At 42.6% G+C, this 15,436-nt stretch overlaps 3 protein-coding genes across 3 annotated transcripts in view; 2 read left to right on the top strand and 1 right to left on the bottom strand.

Moving 5' to 3' along the window:
- Window positions 1–29: 29 nt before the first annotated feature.
- Window positions 30–1,507, top strand: pmf1 (polyamine modulated factor 1). The gene is made up of 5 exons (XM_071398831.1): window positions 30–359; window positions 465–570; window positions 649–749; window positions 912–1,107; window positions 1,253–1,507. Exons 1-5 carry the CDS (start codon window positions 127–129, stop codon window positions 1,328–1,330), a joined length of 714 nt encoding a protein of 237 aa, XP_071254932.1. The 5' UTR covers window positions 30–126; the 3' UTR covers window positions 1,331–1,507.
- A 125-nt stretch (window positions 1,508–1,632) lies between these two features.
- LOC139574340 (mediator of RNA polymerase II transcription subunit 19-A) lies at window positions 1,633–5,749 on the top strand. The gene is made up of 6 exons (XM_071398829.1): window positions 1,633–1,998; window positions 2,653–2,775; window positions 3,164–3,297; window positions 3,902–3,998; window positions 4,075–4,169; window positions 4,321–5,749. Exons 1-6 carry the CDS (start codon window positions 1,779–1,781, stop codon window positions 4,384–4,386), a joined length of 735 nt encoding a protein of 244 aa, XP_071254930.1. The 5' UTR covers window positions 1,633–1,778; the 3' UTR covers window positions 4,387–5,749.
- A 241-nt stretch (window positions 5,750–5,990) lies between these two features.
- LOC139574338 (large neutral amino acids transporter small subunit 3-like) overlaps window positions 5,991–15,436 on the bottom strand; it is a 34,792-nt gene continuing 25,346 nt past the window's right edge. The window contains exons 6-15 of the mRNA XM_071398827.1: window positions 14,280–14,372; window positions 13,969–14,102; window positions 12,156–12,265; window positions 11,909–12,055; window positions 11,378–11,410; window positions 9,391–9,526; window positions 9,164–9,293; window positions 8,984–9,057; window positions 8,787–8,910; window positions 5,991–8,681 (exon numbers count right to left, since the gene is read on the bottom strand). Coding sequence (XP_071254928.1) covers window positions 8,490–8,681; window positions 8,787–8,910; window positions 8,984–9,057; window positions 9,164–9,293; window positions 9,391–9,526; window positions 11,378–11,410; window positions 11,909–12,055; window positions 12,156–12,265; window positions 13,969–14,102; window positions 14,280–14,372 — 1,173 coding nt within the window. The 3' untranslated portion in view covers window positions 5,991–8,489. The remainder of the gene's footprint in view (window positions 8,682–8,786; window positions 8,911–8,983; window positions 9,058–9,163; window positions 9,294–9,390; window positions 9,527–11,377; window positions 11,411–11,908; window positions 12,056–12,155; window positions 12,266–13,968; window positions 14,103–14,279; window positions 14,373–15,436) is intronic.

Raw genomic sequence — 15,436 nt, 5'->3', positions numbered from 1 at the left:
CTGTATGCGCATGCGTACAATGACAAAGCAACTTTTTGTACATGTTGGGGTTCCGTAGACGGGCGTTTCTTGTAGGTTTCTAGCGCTTTGGCGGGTACCGTAACAAATAAATAAACAAAGTTAAACATGGAAGAAACTGGTGAAACAACTCAGGAGGAAATTCGTCACAAAGGTGCTAAAAGTTCAGGAGATAATGTGGAGGATCAGTCTAGTAATGCAACAGGAGATGTTTCGTCTCAGTCGTCGGGTCATGGAAATGATTCTCGCTGGTCAGACGGAGCCGAACCCCAGATGAACAGGCTATTGCTGTTCAACAAAGTAATGGAGAAGAGCCTACAGAAGTTTATATCCGATGCAAGGTAAGTAGTTCGAGAACGATACATTTGGCTATATATTACGTTGAGCTGAACAATGTTGCACCCTTGGGAAACTAGACAGCTAAATCTGTCTGAACCTGTCGTCAGTTTTCACAGATTTGCCCACACGTTCCATCCGTTCTACAAGAAGAACCCACAGGTGACAGAGAACATCCACAAGCAGTTCATAGAAGACCTACAGAGGACTATACAGGTTGGTCACCATCCCTTAAGTACACTTCATATGAGGGAATGTTAGAATTTTGACTGTGTGTGTGTGGCACTTATACAGGATGACATCAATAAACTGATCGAAGAGGGGGAGCTACAGTGCAAACTGGATGAACTGAACAAGCTAGAAGAAGCTGCTAAGAACAGCCAAGACCCTGCATGGTTTGTTTGTGTCTGTATGCTGCCGTGCCTAGTGTCTTCCTCCATCTTGGATTGTTCTGTATGCCATTACATCCATTTATGTGTGTTCACCTTGTAAAATCTGACCTTAGATCAGTGTCCAGGGCCACTTCTGTTCACCCTACTCCTCTTCATGTCCCCCAGGCGTCCCAGTGGAGTGCCTGAGCAGGACCTGTGTAGTTTTGTGACGCCATACTACCTGAAGCAGGAGGCGTACCTGCGGAGGGAGCTGAAGAAGATTCTGCAGGAGAATGCTGTGCTGGCTCAGAGGGTGCAGGCAGGCAGGGAGGGCATCGCTCAGACCGAACAGCGCATCGCAACAGCTGTGGACGAGTGGAAGGTGAGCAAGATGGAGAATCACTGCATTGGGGGACACAGCTGCACAGGTCCTCTGACCTGTATATGGAATGAGTCAGTGTCAGTTTTGGCTTTGGTTTAGCAATATTATGTTTTCACTGTTTCTTTCTTTCTTCCTGCATCTCTAGGCACCTGCACAGACAGCTTTTGCCGAGTTCCAAGCGCTCTCTTCCTCCCTCTGCCCTCCTGCGACCTTTGATGTTTAACCCTGAGTAATGACCTGTTCTAAAGCAGAATGGATTTGACCAATTTGAATCATAACCCTAACCCTGACATGTGTAAACTGTTCATTTTTGTAACGAGTATACCAGTTATTTTATTCCAATGTCTGCCTTGCGCTTTTTGTTATTAAATAAACTCAAAATAAAAAAACGCAACACAAACACATTTGCTTTCATTTAGTAGCTACAGTACATCATTCAAGTATCCAATATTAACTTTTGAAACGAACACTTTCATATCGGGGCCATTGTCAATACAATTTAACCGGCAAATATATTGCTGGTATTACGGTACTACGCCGAATATGCCACAAAGAAGTCGAGACAAGTTGTTGTCAGACAATCGTGGCTCAATGTGTACAACACTAAAAGTATAGGGGAGGAAATCGACGTCTTTAAAAAAATATATATATATTAGATACTCGCAATAGACATGACGGAAATGTTTTCAAATCTGTATGGGCAAAATGAAGCTCAGGGACCTCCCGGATCATCGTCTTTGGGATTCGGACCGGGAAAACCACCACCGCCTCTGCCGCCAAATCAAGTCACGATGGCGGCTCAGATGCCACCTCAGCACGGGGATGAGGGGCCTGCTCTACGGAAGCCGGGAGCAATGAACGAACCTTTTTATTTACTGCGAGAGCTACCAGGTAAAGTTAACATTTCAGTGTAGGCAGTACGTAATGTTTATTCATACTTGTGTGGAATATTATTATTTGCTAGCTCCTTATGTTATTTTCTAATATTAACTAACATGTGTGGTAGCTGGTTACGAGTCCATTCAATAGACTGTAATGACCTGTAAAGGAGCCGGCTGTAAACAGTTTACTCCGTTGGGTTCTCTAGAGCAGGGTTTCCCAAACTAGGTCCTGGGGCCCCCCTTGGGTGCACGTTTTGGTTTTTGCCCTAGCACTACACAGCTGATTCAAATAACCAACTCCTCATCAAACTTTGATTATTTGAAAAACTAAAATGTGCACCCAAGGGGGGACCCAGGACTGAGTTTGGGGAAACCCTGCTCTAGAACTAGTTGGTTACTGACGAGTTAGCCCAGTGGGTAGTATATTAATTGATGGTGCATTCTGTAGGCTTAGCCCAAGTCTGTGCTGTGGTCAGTATGGAATGTAATCTAGTTTCTCTAGCAGATAGTGTTATCTTTGCTTTATACATTTTTAAGTGCACTTCCTAGTTTCTACATTAGCCATAACAAGTTACTCACTCTGGACCGTTGAATGGGACATTGACGTCTGTATGGATCTTGTTACTGTATTGACAGTGTCTTATCCTTTGTGTTTGCCCCACAGTGGGCAATGAGCTGACGGGCAACACCAACCTAATCACCCATTACAACCTGGAACACGCCTACAACAAGTTCTGTGGCAAGAAGGTTAAGGAGAAGCTCAGCAACTTCCTGCCAGAGTTACCAGGTGAACTACACACTCAGCACAGTTGCGCTGTTTACTTTGTGTGTGTTTTTGTCTGTGCATGTCAGTGATTTCTGTGGACCCATCACGCTGAGTATTCCCATACCTCACACACTTGCCTCTTCTCCATCTCTCCTCTGTCTCTGTGTAATCAGTGTCTCCGTTTTCACTTCTATTCTGTGCAGCAGGTAGCCTAGTGGTTAGAGCATTGGGCCAGTAACTGAAAGGTCACTGGTTCAAATACCCGAGGAGACATGGTGAAAAATCTGCCCATGTACCCTTGAACAAGTCACTTAACCCTAATTTGCTCAAGGGACGCCGTATTACTATAGCTGACTCCCATTTCACTGCACCTATCCAGTCTGTGAAAATATAACTGTTTTTTCTCTAGGTATGATAGACTGTCCTGGTACCCAGGATGGCAGTTCGTTGCGCTCTCTGATAGAGAAGCCTCCAGTGTGTGGCAACTCCTTCAGCCCTCTGACCGGAGCCAGCCTCACCGGCTTCAGACTGCACACCGGACCTGTAAACACACGCATACACACGCACGCACACACACACACACACACGGAGAGTAACTGATTACAGGTAATCTGATTACAGGTAATCTGTTACTTTAACAGACTATTTAAAAATAATAATATTATAGATACTTTTGAAAAGCTAGATTACTTCTTGGATTAGTTTTAAATTCAGAAAGAATGTTTGCGAAAAAATAAATTCACACCTTTCAGTTTTCTCAGAGATATTCAATTCAGCATTGAAAAAAGACGCAGGTTTAAGTTTGTTAGTTTGTTGAGTGAGTCTGGCCACAAGTCAGATACCACTATGGTAAAATGCGTTTGATGGATCCTTTTTGTCTTCTTCTAATACTTAAGGGGAAAGTAATCCAAAAGTAACTGAAAGTAATTTTTAAATCTTTTACGTTATTGAGTTTAGGTCATCTAAAAGTTACATCACTGATTACAAATTTGTGCATGTAACTGGAACGGATTATGTTTAGAAAGTAACCTACCCAACACTGCTCACACATTCTAGGGAACTTTATTAATCAACATTTGGCCGTATAATTTCTGTACTGCTAACGAAGATGTGAAGATGGTATAAACTCTCTGTGTTTGGGTTCCAGCTACCAGAGCAGTACAGACTGATGCACATCCAGCCCCCAAAGAAAAAGAGCAAAAACAAGCACAAACACCACCGACCACAAGATCCCATACCGCAAGGTAACACTCACACACGAACAGGTACTGACACACCACCATTCCACATCCTTTGAAACCATTCCTTGTGTTTTTACAGAAACACCGTCAGACTCTGACCCCAAGAAGAAGAAGAAAAAGAGGGATGATGACCCCGATCGCAAGAAGAAAAAGAAGGACAAGAAAAAGAAGAAGGTAAGACATACTGGCCTGACCCACTATCTACCTCTTTCACTGATGTTTGGATATAGGAGGCCTAGGGGTTAGGAGGGAGGTGATTGATTTAGAGATGAAGCCAATGGCTATCGGTTGGGACTTTTTCTAGTGTTTGTGCCTCTTCTTGCAGAACCGCCACAGTCCGGACCACCCTGGCTTGGCTGGCTCTCAGCCCAACAGCAACAGCCTCCGATAGACCAGACAGACACCGTGTGTGTGTGTGAGGAGCAGCGAGTGAATGTGTTTGAAGAGAATCAGGAACTGTTTGTGAGAATGTATGCAGATACGAGAGATTATGCATGTGTGAGAGAGGGATACGCAAATGTCTGTTTGTACAGTATGTGAGTTTGTGAGAAAGGTCACGTGTGTAGGTGGCAGATTGGATGTGCGCATGGTAGAGTAATGTTGTTACAGTATGACAGAAGGCCACTGTGATGTTCTGACTGAGTACAGTGCCTTCGGAAAGTATTCAAACCCCTTGACCTTTTCCACATTTTGTTACGTTAATTGAATCAATTTTAGAATAAGACTGTTTTTTTCCCCCTCATCAATCTACACACAATACCCCATAATGACAAAGCAAAAACAGGTTTTTAGACATTTTTGATAATTTACAGTACCAGTCAAAAGTTTGGACACCTACTCATTCAAGAGTTTTTCTTTATTTTTTACTGTTTTCTACATTGTAGAATAATGGTGAAGACATCAAAACTATGAAATAACACATGAATCATGTAGTAACCAAAAAAGTGTTACTACATTTTGTATTTGATATTTTTCAAAGTAGCCACCCTTTGCCTTGATGACAGCTTTGCACACTCTTGGCATTCTCTCAACCAGCCTCACCTGGAATGCTTTTCCAACTGTTTTGAAGGAGTTAACGCATATGCTGAGCTCTAGTGCTTTACCTTCACTCTGTGGTCCAACTCATCCCAAACCATCTCAATTGAGTTCATCACTCTCCTCATCACTCTCCTTTTTGGTCAAATAGCCCTTATACAGCCTGGAGGTGTGTTTTGAGTCATTGTCCTGTTGAAAAAGAAATGATAGTCCCACAAAGCGTAAACCAGATTGGATGGCGTATCGCTGCAGAATGCTGTGGTAGCCATGCTGGTTAAGTGTGCCTTGAATTGTAAATATATCAGTGTCACCAGAAAAGCACCATCACACCACCTCCTCCATGCTTCATGTGGGAACCACACATGCAGAGATCATTCGTTCACCTACTGCGTCTCACAAAGACACAGCGGTTAGAACCAAAAATCTCAAATTTGGACTCATCATAAGGTATTTCAGTTTTTTATTTTGAATACATTTGACAACATTTCTAAAAACCTCTTTTCACATTGTCATTATGGGGTATTGTGTGTGGATTGCTGAGGATTTTTAATTTAATTTAATCCATTTTAGATTAAGGCTGTAACGTAACTTAATGTGAAAAACTAAAGCGGTCTGAATACTTTCCGAAGGCACTGTATATGATGAGTGTCCCTTTTTCATTTGGTTGGGATATTCTCTGACTACAAATTATATTCCAATAAACTTTGGTTATTATTGTACATGCTGCGTTGCTCCTCTTTCTGTTGTATGACATGCTGAGTGACATGCTGATTCAGTCTTGGGGATATGGTCTCTCATCCAGCTAAAGTGTGACTAGCGAAGTTGTGGTCAGGAAAATGCAGCGGCATGTGTTTGCAATCCGAAAACATCAATTCAACATTTTAATTTATATACGAATATTCTGCCAAGTACTCATTTGATAGACTGTCAGGAATATCAAAGGGCACACACAGTCACAGGACAGTTTCCTACATATTTGTTTATTTATTTGATGAGACTTAGTCCCCAGATGAGAGATGACAGAAAAAAATGGCTTATCACTTCTGACACAACAAAGCTATAAAAGGAGCGTGACAGGGAGGGGATACAATACACTTCAGCTACATGCCCCTGAGGAAAAGTGCTGTACACTTAAAAAAAACAGATATATTTCATATGGCTCACACATTCTTTTTCTATGTTGTAGCCACCCTTGACACGGCGTTGGTTTCCCAGGTGAAGTTTGGTACTGTCTGTCGCTGTGGTTTTACATTCAATTCTATGGCAAGTACAAAAACAACATATTTCAATCCCCCCTTCGTCACTATATGGTAATGATTCACATTAACAGATGCGTAATACAAATGCCTCAGACTATTTATATTGAGAACTTGTCTTTTAACAGTAAAGACAGTGTTGTGTTACACATCTCTATGTGGAGTGGAGCATTACTCTAGAAGCATTTGCATGAGAAAAAAAACCTTGACCCTACTTACACGGAGTGTACAAAACATTAGGAACACCTTCCTTATAGTGAGTTGCACTGCCCCCTTTTGCCCTCAGATCAGGCTCAATTCGTCGGGACATGGACTCTACAAGGTGTCGCAAGCATTCCACAGGGATAATGTCCCATTGTTGACTTCAATGCTTACCACAATTGTGTTAAGTTGGTTGGATGTCCTTTGGGTGGTGGACCATTCTTGATTCACACTGGAAACTGTTGAGCGTGAAACCCTGCAGTGTTGCACTTGACACAAACCGGTGAGCCTGGCACCTATTACCATACCCCGTTCAAACGCACTTAAATACCTTGCCTTGCCCATTCACCCTCCGAAATGCACACACAATCTGTCTCAATTGTCTCAAGGCACAAAAATACTTATTTGACCGGTCTCCCCTTCATCTACACTGACTGAAGTGGATTTAACAGGTGACATCATAGCTTTCACCTGGACACCGTCATGGAAAGTGTTCTTAATGTTTTGTACACTCAGTATATACATGATCTCTAACCGGGTAGAGGACACAGCAAAAGCATACATAATCAGAATAGCAGTTATAATCATGGCATTACAATAATCCCCTTTCTAACACGTCTGCATAGAAAAGTTACAGACAGTTAATACATATTTAGGTATATGTAGTAAATACATATTGCTTTACACACAAGTTAATTCCTGGTCACAAAGCTGTAAAAGTATTTGACACATTGGATACATTACCATTGCATCTGTCTACTTTTCAAAATCAGTCTCAGCTTTGGGTGTCAAGTGTCACACTGTTTTCATGTTTTAAAACAAAATCTTGAAATGAGAGTTCAGTGGAGAATGACCGATTTGACTTCACTTCGTCAATCTTCAAACAATCTAGGCATAGAATATCTACGTTGTCTTTTGTCTGTATGTTTATATTGTTTTAAAAATAAAATTATCATACCAAAAATAAAACATCTACATATTACATGGCTAATGAGTGATAAATTGACCAATGAAAAGACAAATCTACAAACACGGTACACTCACACAGGCACACAAATGGGTCTTGGTTGTAGAGAGACGGTTAGGGAATAGAAGAGGTAGTTAGTGTCTCTACAGTCAGTCTGTCTGTGAAAGAGTGAGCGCAAGAGCCAGCACATATGCATGTTGGTTTATGCGATAAGAGAAAGTTCGGAGAAAAATATGATTGCAATAAAAAAAGCAATGGCATAATGTTTGGTATAACAAATTGTAGCATTCTTCCTGGCTGGGTGTCTGACTTCACCCAAGCCTCGTAGTACAACCTTATAACTATGCTATTCACATTTTCTTACATGTCATTTTGATACATCCTTCGTCTGTGACAAATTTGATTAACCGAAACAGAAACACTATCATTGTTTTGTTTCAGTAGAAGCTGCACAATTCATATCTGAATATCATTCTTTGGTGTTGTGTGTTCTTTGTCAACATGGATTGAGAAATATTAAAAGAGTAACACGCCACTGAAGGGTCTTTGAAGTACCATAGAAGTCTTGGACTAGCCACACAGCAAATAAGTCAACAACAACAACATTATGATAACTTATCAAGACATTCCAATTCAAGCAACTCCATTGACTAGTATTTGACATGTTAGTGGATCATGGTTGGAAGTTCTATGGTTTAGGGCTCTATTCAATCTGCCTCGCTGAAGCGATAGAAATGTCATGGTCATTTCCGATTGAGCCGACATACGCAGCGTTTACCGTGAATGCAGTCTCCGCCAACGTGGGAACATTGCCTTTAAAATTATTTTGGGCTTAAGCGTTGAACTTCCACGATACAGATTGAATAAAGCCATGAGGCAACAAAAACAGCAACATTAATAATGCTAGCAATGCAAAAAAATAACATTTACTTGACGATATTGTGGTTAGTGATTTGGTGGATACCATGAACATTGATACAAATAATCCTACAGTTCCCAGAATCCTTAGCATTGCTCCAGAACCACTTCCTACGCTTACTGGATGCTGTGACCATTGCTATGGTGTTTGAGGCCGTTGATTTCTGAGTGGTTGAGAGCCTCTCTCTCCTGGCCAGTGGCATTCTTGTCCTGAGCCTCCTTCTCCTGGATCAGGTGTCTGCGATGGTAGAAAAGGTATCCAGGCAACAAAAAGCCAGCCAATGAGAAGAGGATCATGCCCAGGTTGATCTGATGCGGGGACAGAGATATGGGGAGTTAGACAAGTGAGGGGTTAACAAAGTCTTGTACAGTATGGGTAACTGCACTGGAAAACTGAGCGTGTGTGTCTCTCACCCAGTAGGGATCTCCGTGCAGGGATCCCACCATGACGATGAAGAGAGGCTGCTGCAGCAGGGCGATCACAGCACTGATCATCGACTGCAGCCCAATCAGAGTTCCAAAGTGGTTAGAGGGGTATCTGAGAGAGAATGGGCAATTATTTCTCAAGTCAATTTCTGTATGTAAAGATGATGACGAAGTTGAGTACTTACACAGCAGCATAAAGGCCTCCACTACAGGAGTGGATGAACCCTCTGACAATGGTGTGGAGGATGAAGGTCAGGATCTACAGAGAGAGGAAGAGGGAAGGAGTGTGTTGACATTTGGAGGTGGGGTAGTATGTGCATTTGTGTGTGTTTGGTAACAAATGAACGAGGAAAACGTGTGTGTACCTGGAGCCGCAGGTTGTCTATCAGACAGCACACTCCGAACACCAGCAGTAGCAGATTGGTGAAGATGAAGGCTCTCATGGCATTAGTGATTTTCTGGATCTTTTTATCTCTCGTCAGCCCGTCTGCTGGCCTGAGTGGGATTGGACAGGGGAAAATGAGATAAGACATCTATCTACCTCTTACTTCCATTCAGCCCCCCCCCCCCCCCCCCCCCCTCTTTCTCACACCTCTTCTCTGTCTCTGTGTCTTTTTTGGTCTCGTCCACACAGTCCTTCATCCTCCAGTCCATAATGTAGCCAATCAGAGGACAGGTGACCAGACAGAGCAGCTGCAGGCTGCCGAAGATGGACGAGTAGAAACTCACTGGAAAGAGAAGGGAACACACATTTAGACACCCTGTGAGAAAGACCCAGCGGTATGATTTTACACTGAGGAGGGAACAAGTCAGAACTGATTGTTCTTGCCCAGAATTAGGCTTTTTATTTGCAAGTGAAGATAATAATAGCTGGCGTACAAGTATTAACAGAAAGAAAAAAAACTGGATCAAAACTTTAAACAAAACCCAGCAGCATGCCAACCTGTTCCCTGTCCTGTTCGACAAACAAGGAAGTGGCAGGTGCTTAAATACAAATGCTCAAAATGCAACAGCCAATGAGAGCCAGTTTCACATCAGGATACTTGAATTTCAATATGCACATCCTCAGATGATAAACATGAATAACCTTAAGCAGACACATCAATAAAGGTTCTATCATTGCCTGAGCATAAATACTATAATTTTAACGGATAAACTACTACCAGATTACTGCCAATGAAAATCCTTGCGCTGGAACAGAACACTGTTTAAATCAGAGGAAAACAAGGTGCCCATTTACATTTTTGAAGATTCACCTTAATGTTTCACTTGCTAAACGCGATCACATTACAGAGGTAACTTCTGATTGTTACATACATGATAAGAGAACAATGTTACCGGAAGACGCACAACAATAGGTTTCGGCGCCAAACCAATTGCCGACGCTCGAAACGCAAACTCCTTAGGATATAAACTCAGCAAAAAAATAAAAGTCCTCTCACTGTCAACTGCGTTACTTTTCAGCAAACTTAACATGTGTAAATATTGTATGAACATAACAAGATTCAACAACCGAGACAAACTGAAAGTTCCAAGACATGTGACTAACAGAAATTTAATAATGTGTCCCTGAACAAAGGGGGGGATCAAAATCAAAAGTAAGTCATTTCTGCTGTGGACACCAGCTGCATTAAGTACTGCAGTGCATCTCCTCCTCATGGACTACACCAGATTTGCCAGTCCTGTCTGGTCCAGCGACAGTGGGTTTGTGCCCATAGGCGACGTTGTTGCCGGTGATGTCTGGTGAGGACCTGCCTTACAACAGGCCTACAAGCCCTCAGTTCAGCCTCTCTCAGCCTATTGTGGACAGTCTGAGCACTGATGGAGGGATTGTGCGTTCCTGGTGTAACTCGGGGAGTTGTTGTTGCCATCCTGTACCTGTCCCGCAGGTGTGATGTTCGGATGTACCAATCCTGTGTAGGTGTTGTTACACGTGGTCAGCCACTGCGAGAACGATCAGCTGTCCGTCCTGTCTCCCTGTAGCGCTGTCTTAGGCCGTACGGACATTGCAATTTATTGCCCTGGCCACTTCTGCAGTCCTCACGCCTCCTTGCAGCATGCCTAAGGCACGTTCACGCAGATGTGCAGGGACGCTGGGCATCTTTCTTTTGGTGTTTTTCAGAGTCAGTAGAAAGGCCTCTTTAGTGTCCTAAGTTTTCATAACTGTGACCTTAATTGCCTACCGTCTGTAAGCTGTTAGTGTCTTAACGACCGTTCCACAGGTGCATGTTCATTAATTGTTTATGGTTCATTGAGCAAGCATGGGAAACAGTGTTTAAACCCTTTACAATGAATATCTTTGAAAGACAGGGTCCTGAAAAAGGGACGTTTCTTTTTATGCTGAGTTTATGTTTCACTTCTTTAACAGATGCTCAGCAACAATTAAGACATCGAAATATCGCTAGTCCCACATTATGCCAATAAATACTGATTCTCAAACACTGTAAATCATTGTCAGTGTCTGGTTATTCATAATATCTTTAGATCAAATGATGGAGGACATGGGATGATCATCACACACCCATACACACACATACACATGACAAGGACGCACACTTTCACCAGGAGACATTTCTCACCTTTCTCCTCTGCCTCGACGATCAAAACAGAGGCTAAGGAAAGAAAGGACAGGACAACTTGATTAGAACACATTTACATGGAGGGAATCATGATAGTGTGTTGGTTTGTCAGTTGACTGTCACGGTCTGGTTTGTCAGTTGACTGTCACGGTCTGGTTTGTCAGTTGACTGTCACGGTCTGGTTTGTCAGTTGACTGTCACGGTCTGGTTTGTCAGTTGACTGTCACGGTCTGGTTTGTCAGTTGACTGTCACGGTCTGGTTTGTCAGTTGACTGTCACGGTCTGGTTTGTCAGTTGACTGTCACGGTCTGGTTCATCAGTTGACTGTCAGTTAGTTTGGTTTGTCAGTTGATTGTCACGGCCTGGTTTGTCAGTTGACTGTCACGGTCTGGTTTGTCAGTTGATTGTCACGGCCTGGTTTGTCAGTTGACTGTCATGGTCTGGTTTGTCAGTTGACTGTCAGTTAGTTTGTTTTGTCAGTTTACTGTCATGGTCTGGTTTGTCAGTTGGTGTGGTTAGTTTGTTACTCACAGTAAGGGTTGCCGTGGGTGACGAGGAACTCCAGCATCTTGTTCATGGCACCCATATAGAAAATGATCCTGAGCTGGGTCATCCCCATGGTAACCAGACTCCACAGGAAGATGGGCGAGAACACGGACCTACGGAATGGAATGGTGTCTGAGAGAGAGAGAGTTGGGCAGACAGTTAATATGGGTATATTGAATGTGTTTGTGAGCAAGAGCAGCGTTCTGTTTTCAGGTGTGTGTTCTTGACTCACTCTGTGTTACGGCTGGGAGTTTCTCAGTGGAGTGTTTCAGGTCTCCATTCTTCTGACTCACCCCCACCCCCTTATGGTCTCCAGACACATCAGTCAACGCTAACTTCTTACTGAGGAGGAAAATAAAGAAAGTTGTTTATTTGCTTCGGTTATTCTTATGTTGGATTTCAGTATGGTAACATGATCATGTTTTCACATACAGTTGAAGTCGGAAGTTCACATACAGTTAGGTTGTAGTCATTAAAACTCGTTTTTCCACCACTCCACAAATGTCTTGTTAACAAACTATAGTTTTGGGAAGTCGGTTAGGACATCTACTTTGTGCATGACACAAGTAATTTTTCCAACAATTGTTTACAGACAGATTATTTCACTGTATCACAATTCCAGTGGGTCAGAAGTTTAGATACACTAAGTTGACTGTGCCTTTAAACAGCTTGGAAAATTTCAGACAATTATGTCATGCCTTTAGAAGCTTCTGATAGGCTAATTGACATAATTTGAGTCAATTGGAGGTGTACCTGTGGATGTATTTCAAGGCCTACCTTCAAACTCAGTGCCTCTTTGCTTGACATCATGGGAAAATCAGCCAAGACCTCAGAAAATAAATTGTAGACCTCCACAAGTCTGGTTCATCCTTGGGAGCAATTTCCAAACGCCTGAAGGTATCACGTTCATCTGTACAAACAATAGTACGCAAGTATAAACACCATGGGACCACGCAGCCGCCATACCGCTCAGGAAGGAGACGTACTTTGGTGCGAAAAGTGCAAATCAATCCCAGAACAACAGTGAAGATGCTGGAGGAAACAGGTACAAAACTATCTATATCCACAGTAAAACGAGTCCTATATCGACATAACCTGAAAGGCCGCTCAGCAAGGAAGAAGCCACTGCTTTTTGGTGAAATGTCCTCTGGTCTGATGAAACAAAAATAGAACTGTTTGGCCATAATGACCATCATTATGTTTGGAGGAAAAAGGGGGAGGCTTGCAAGCCAAAGAACACCATCCCAACCGTGAAGCACGGGGTTGGCAGCATCATGTTGTGGGGGGGCTTGCTGCAGGAGGGACATCACAAAATAGATGGCATCATGAGGTAGGAAAATTATGTGGATATATTGAAGCAACATCTCAAGACATCAGTCAGGAAGTTAAAGCTTGGTCGCAAATGGGTCTTCCAAATGGACAATGACCCCAAGCATACTTCCAAAGTTGTAGCAAAATAGCTTAAGGACAACAAAGTCAAGGTATTGGAGTGGCCATCACAAAGCCCTGACCTCAATCCCATAGAAAATTTGTGGGCAGAACTGAAAAAGCGTGTGCGAGCAAGGAGGCCTACAAACCTGACTCAGTTACACCAGCTCTGTCAGGAGGAATGGGCCAAAATTCACCCAACTTATTGTGGGAAGCTTGTGGAAGGCTACCCGAAACGTTTGACCCAAGTTAAACAAATTAAAGGCAATGCTACCAAATACTAATTGAGTGTATGTAAACTTCTGACCCACTGGGAATGTGATGAAAGAAATAAAAGCTCAAATAAATCATTCTCTCTACTATTATTCTGACATTTCACATTCTTAAAATAAAGTGGTGATCCTAGTTGACCCAAGACAGGGAATTTTTACTAGGATTAAATGTCAGGAATTGTGAAAAACTGAGTTTAAATGTATATGACTAAGGTGTATGTAAACTTCCGAATTCAACTATCTATATTGTTCAGCATTGCAGTGTTATGATAAAAAATATTATAATAGCCATTTTTTTATCAGTGCTCTGACGTAGTAGTAATGTTGTTTCAGTGTTGTACTGACATGTAGTCGACCTCGTCCGGCGTGGGCAAGGCCTCCACTGGCCAGTTGAAGAAACAGTTGAGGAAGACGAAGCCTGCTAGACCCGACCACACCCACATAATCACCCGGAACGACACGCCCGCATCATAGATCAGCTTACAGAGGGAGAGAACATGGGGTGTTATTAGTAGAGAAAAGTATAACTTACTTTGGACACTTCATTGACTTCTTCACATAACATATGAAGGCTGAACATGTATTCTATTTGTATGAGTGATACGAGGCAACAGTAACAAATGTGTGTCCATCTCTGACGACATCATCATGTTTACCCTGACTCCCGGGAAGGTGATGGCAGAGGAGGCGTAGGAGCCAATCATCAGAGACATGATGGTGGAGGTCCGACTGCCAAACATGTTGGGTATCTGGAGGGAGAAAGGGATGGGGAACAGGGGATGAAGAAGAAAGAGAGAGGGATACATTCATGAACAGTCTCAAACATTGATCATTTGACCACAATCAATACATATTGCTCCAATAGGAGAACAGACGCACTGCATTAGGAACGTCTTGACTGAGTGCATTAGGAGTGCAGTAATGCAAGCTCACCAGCAGAGAGCACAAAGGTATTGAGTAAAATATAAGCCCGACACGGGTTTACTACAGTACAGTATCTACAGAACCACTTTGGCAGAGGAAGTTTTATCATACTGAAAATACTTCTGATCATTTAAAAAAGTTTAATAAAGTTAATAATAGACATTTCATAGAGGCAGAAGGAGTGAAGCAGTATTACATCCTTTATTGAGACCCAATGATATTCATTACGAGTACTGTTCATGAGCTGGGCCATTCTCAGCACAGACTTTCTCTACTAGTCAACCATCCATCAGCCATGTGATTAACGACAATGCTCTGTACATTCTCTGGAATTATATGTGCATTCTCTGGAATCATACGTGTTATCTCATTGATGTCTTCACTATTATTCTACAATGTAGAAAATAGTAAAAATGAAGAAAAACCCTTGAATGAGTGGGTGTTCTAAAACTTTTGACCGGTAGTGTACATCAAACAAATGGTTTCCATGTGTTTGATGCCATTCCATTCGCTCCACTCTGGCCATTATTAGGCGCCGTCTTGCCCTCAGCAGCCTCCACTGCCGGCGAGCACATGGTAAAACTGTTCCTGGCCGTGTTCCGACATGACAAGTAAAAGACACCTGGACTAGTAAAAGACACCTGAAACACCCGTCCTCATTGATGGGTTCCTAGAAGGCAAATATTTCACATCCTGGCGCAGACAACGTGTAACGCTACAGATATACCAGGATGATCTCTGGCGGATTTTGGGAATGCTAGTGAGAGGGGCCATGTGCTAAAAAAAACACAGAGAAGATTGTATCTCTTACAAATGTCAAAGTAAAGTTAGTATAGCCGTGTTCAATGCCAGTCTTGACCTTTGCCTGTAACTGTACAGCACAGTGAGA

This window comes from Salvelinus alpinus, chromosome 4 (assembly GCF_045679555.1).
Source record: "Salvelinus alpinus chromosome 4, SLU_Salpinus.1, whole genome shotgun sequence".
NCBI classification, from domain to species: Eukaryota; Metazoa; Chordata; class Actinopteri; order Salmoniformes; family Salmonidae; genus Salvelinus; species Salvelinus alpinus.
Note: the sequence above shows the minus strand (reverse complement) of the source record. Positions and strands in the feature narration are given on the sequence as shown.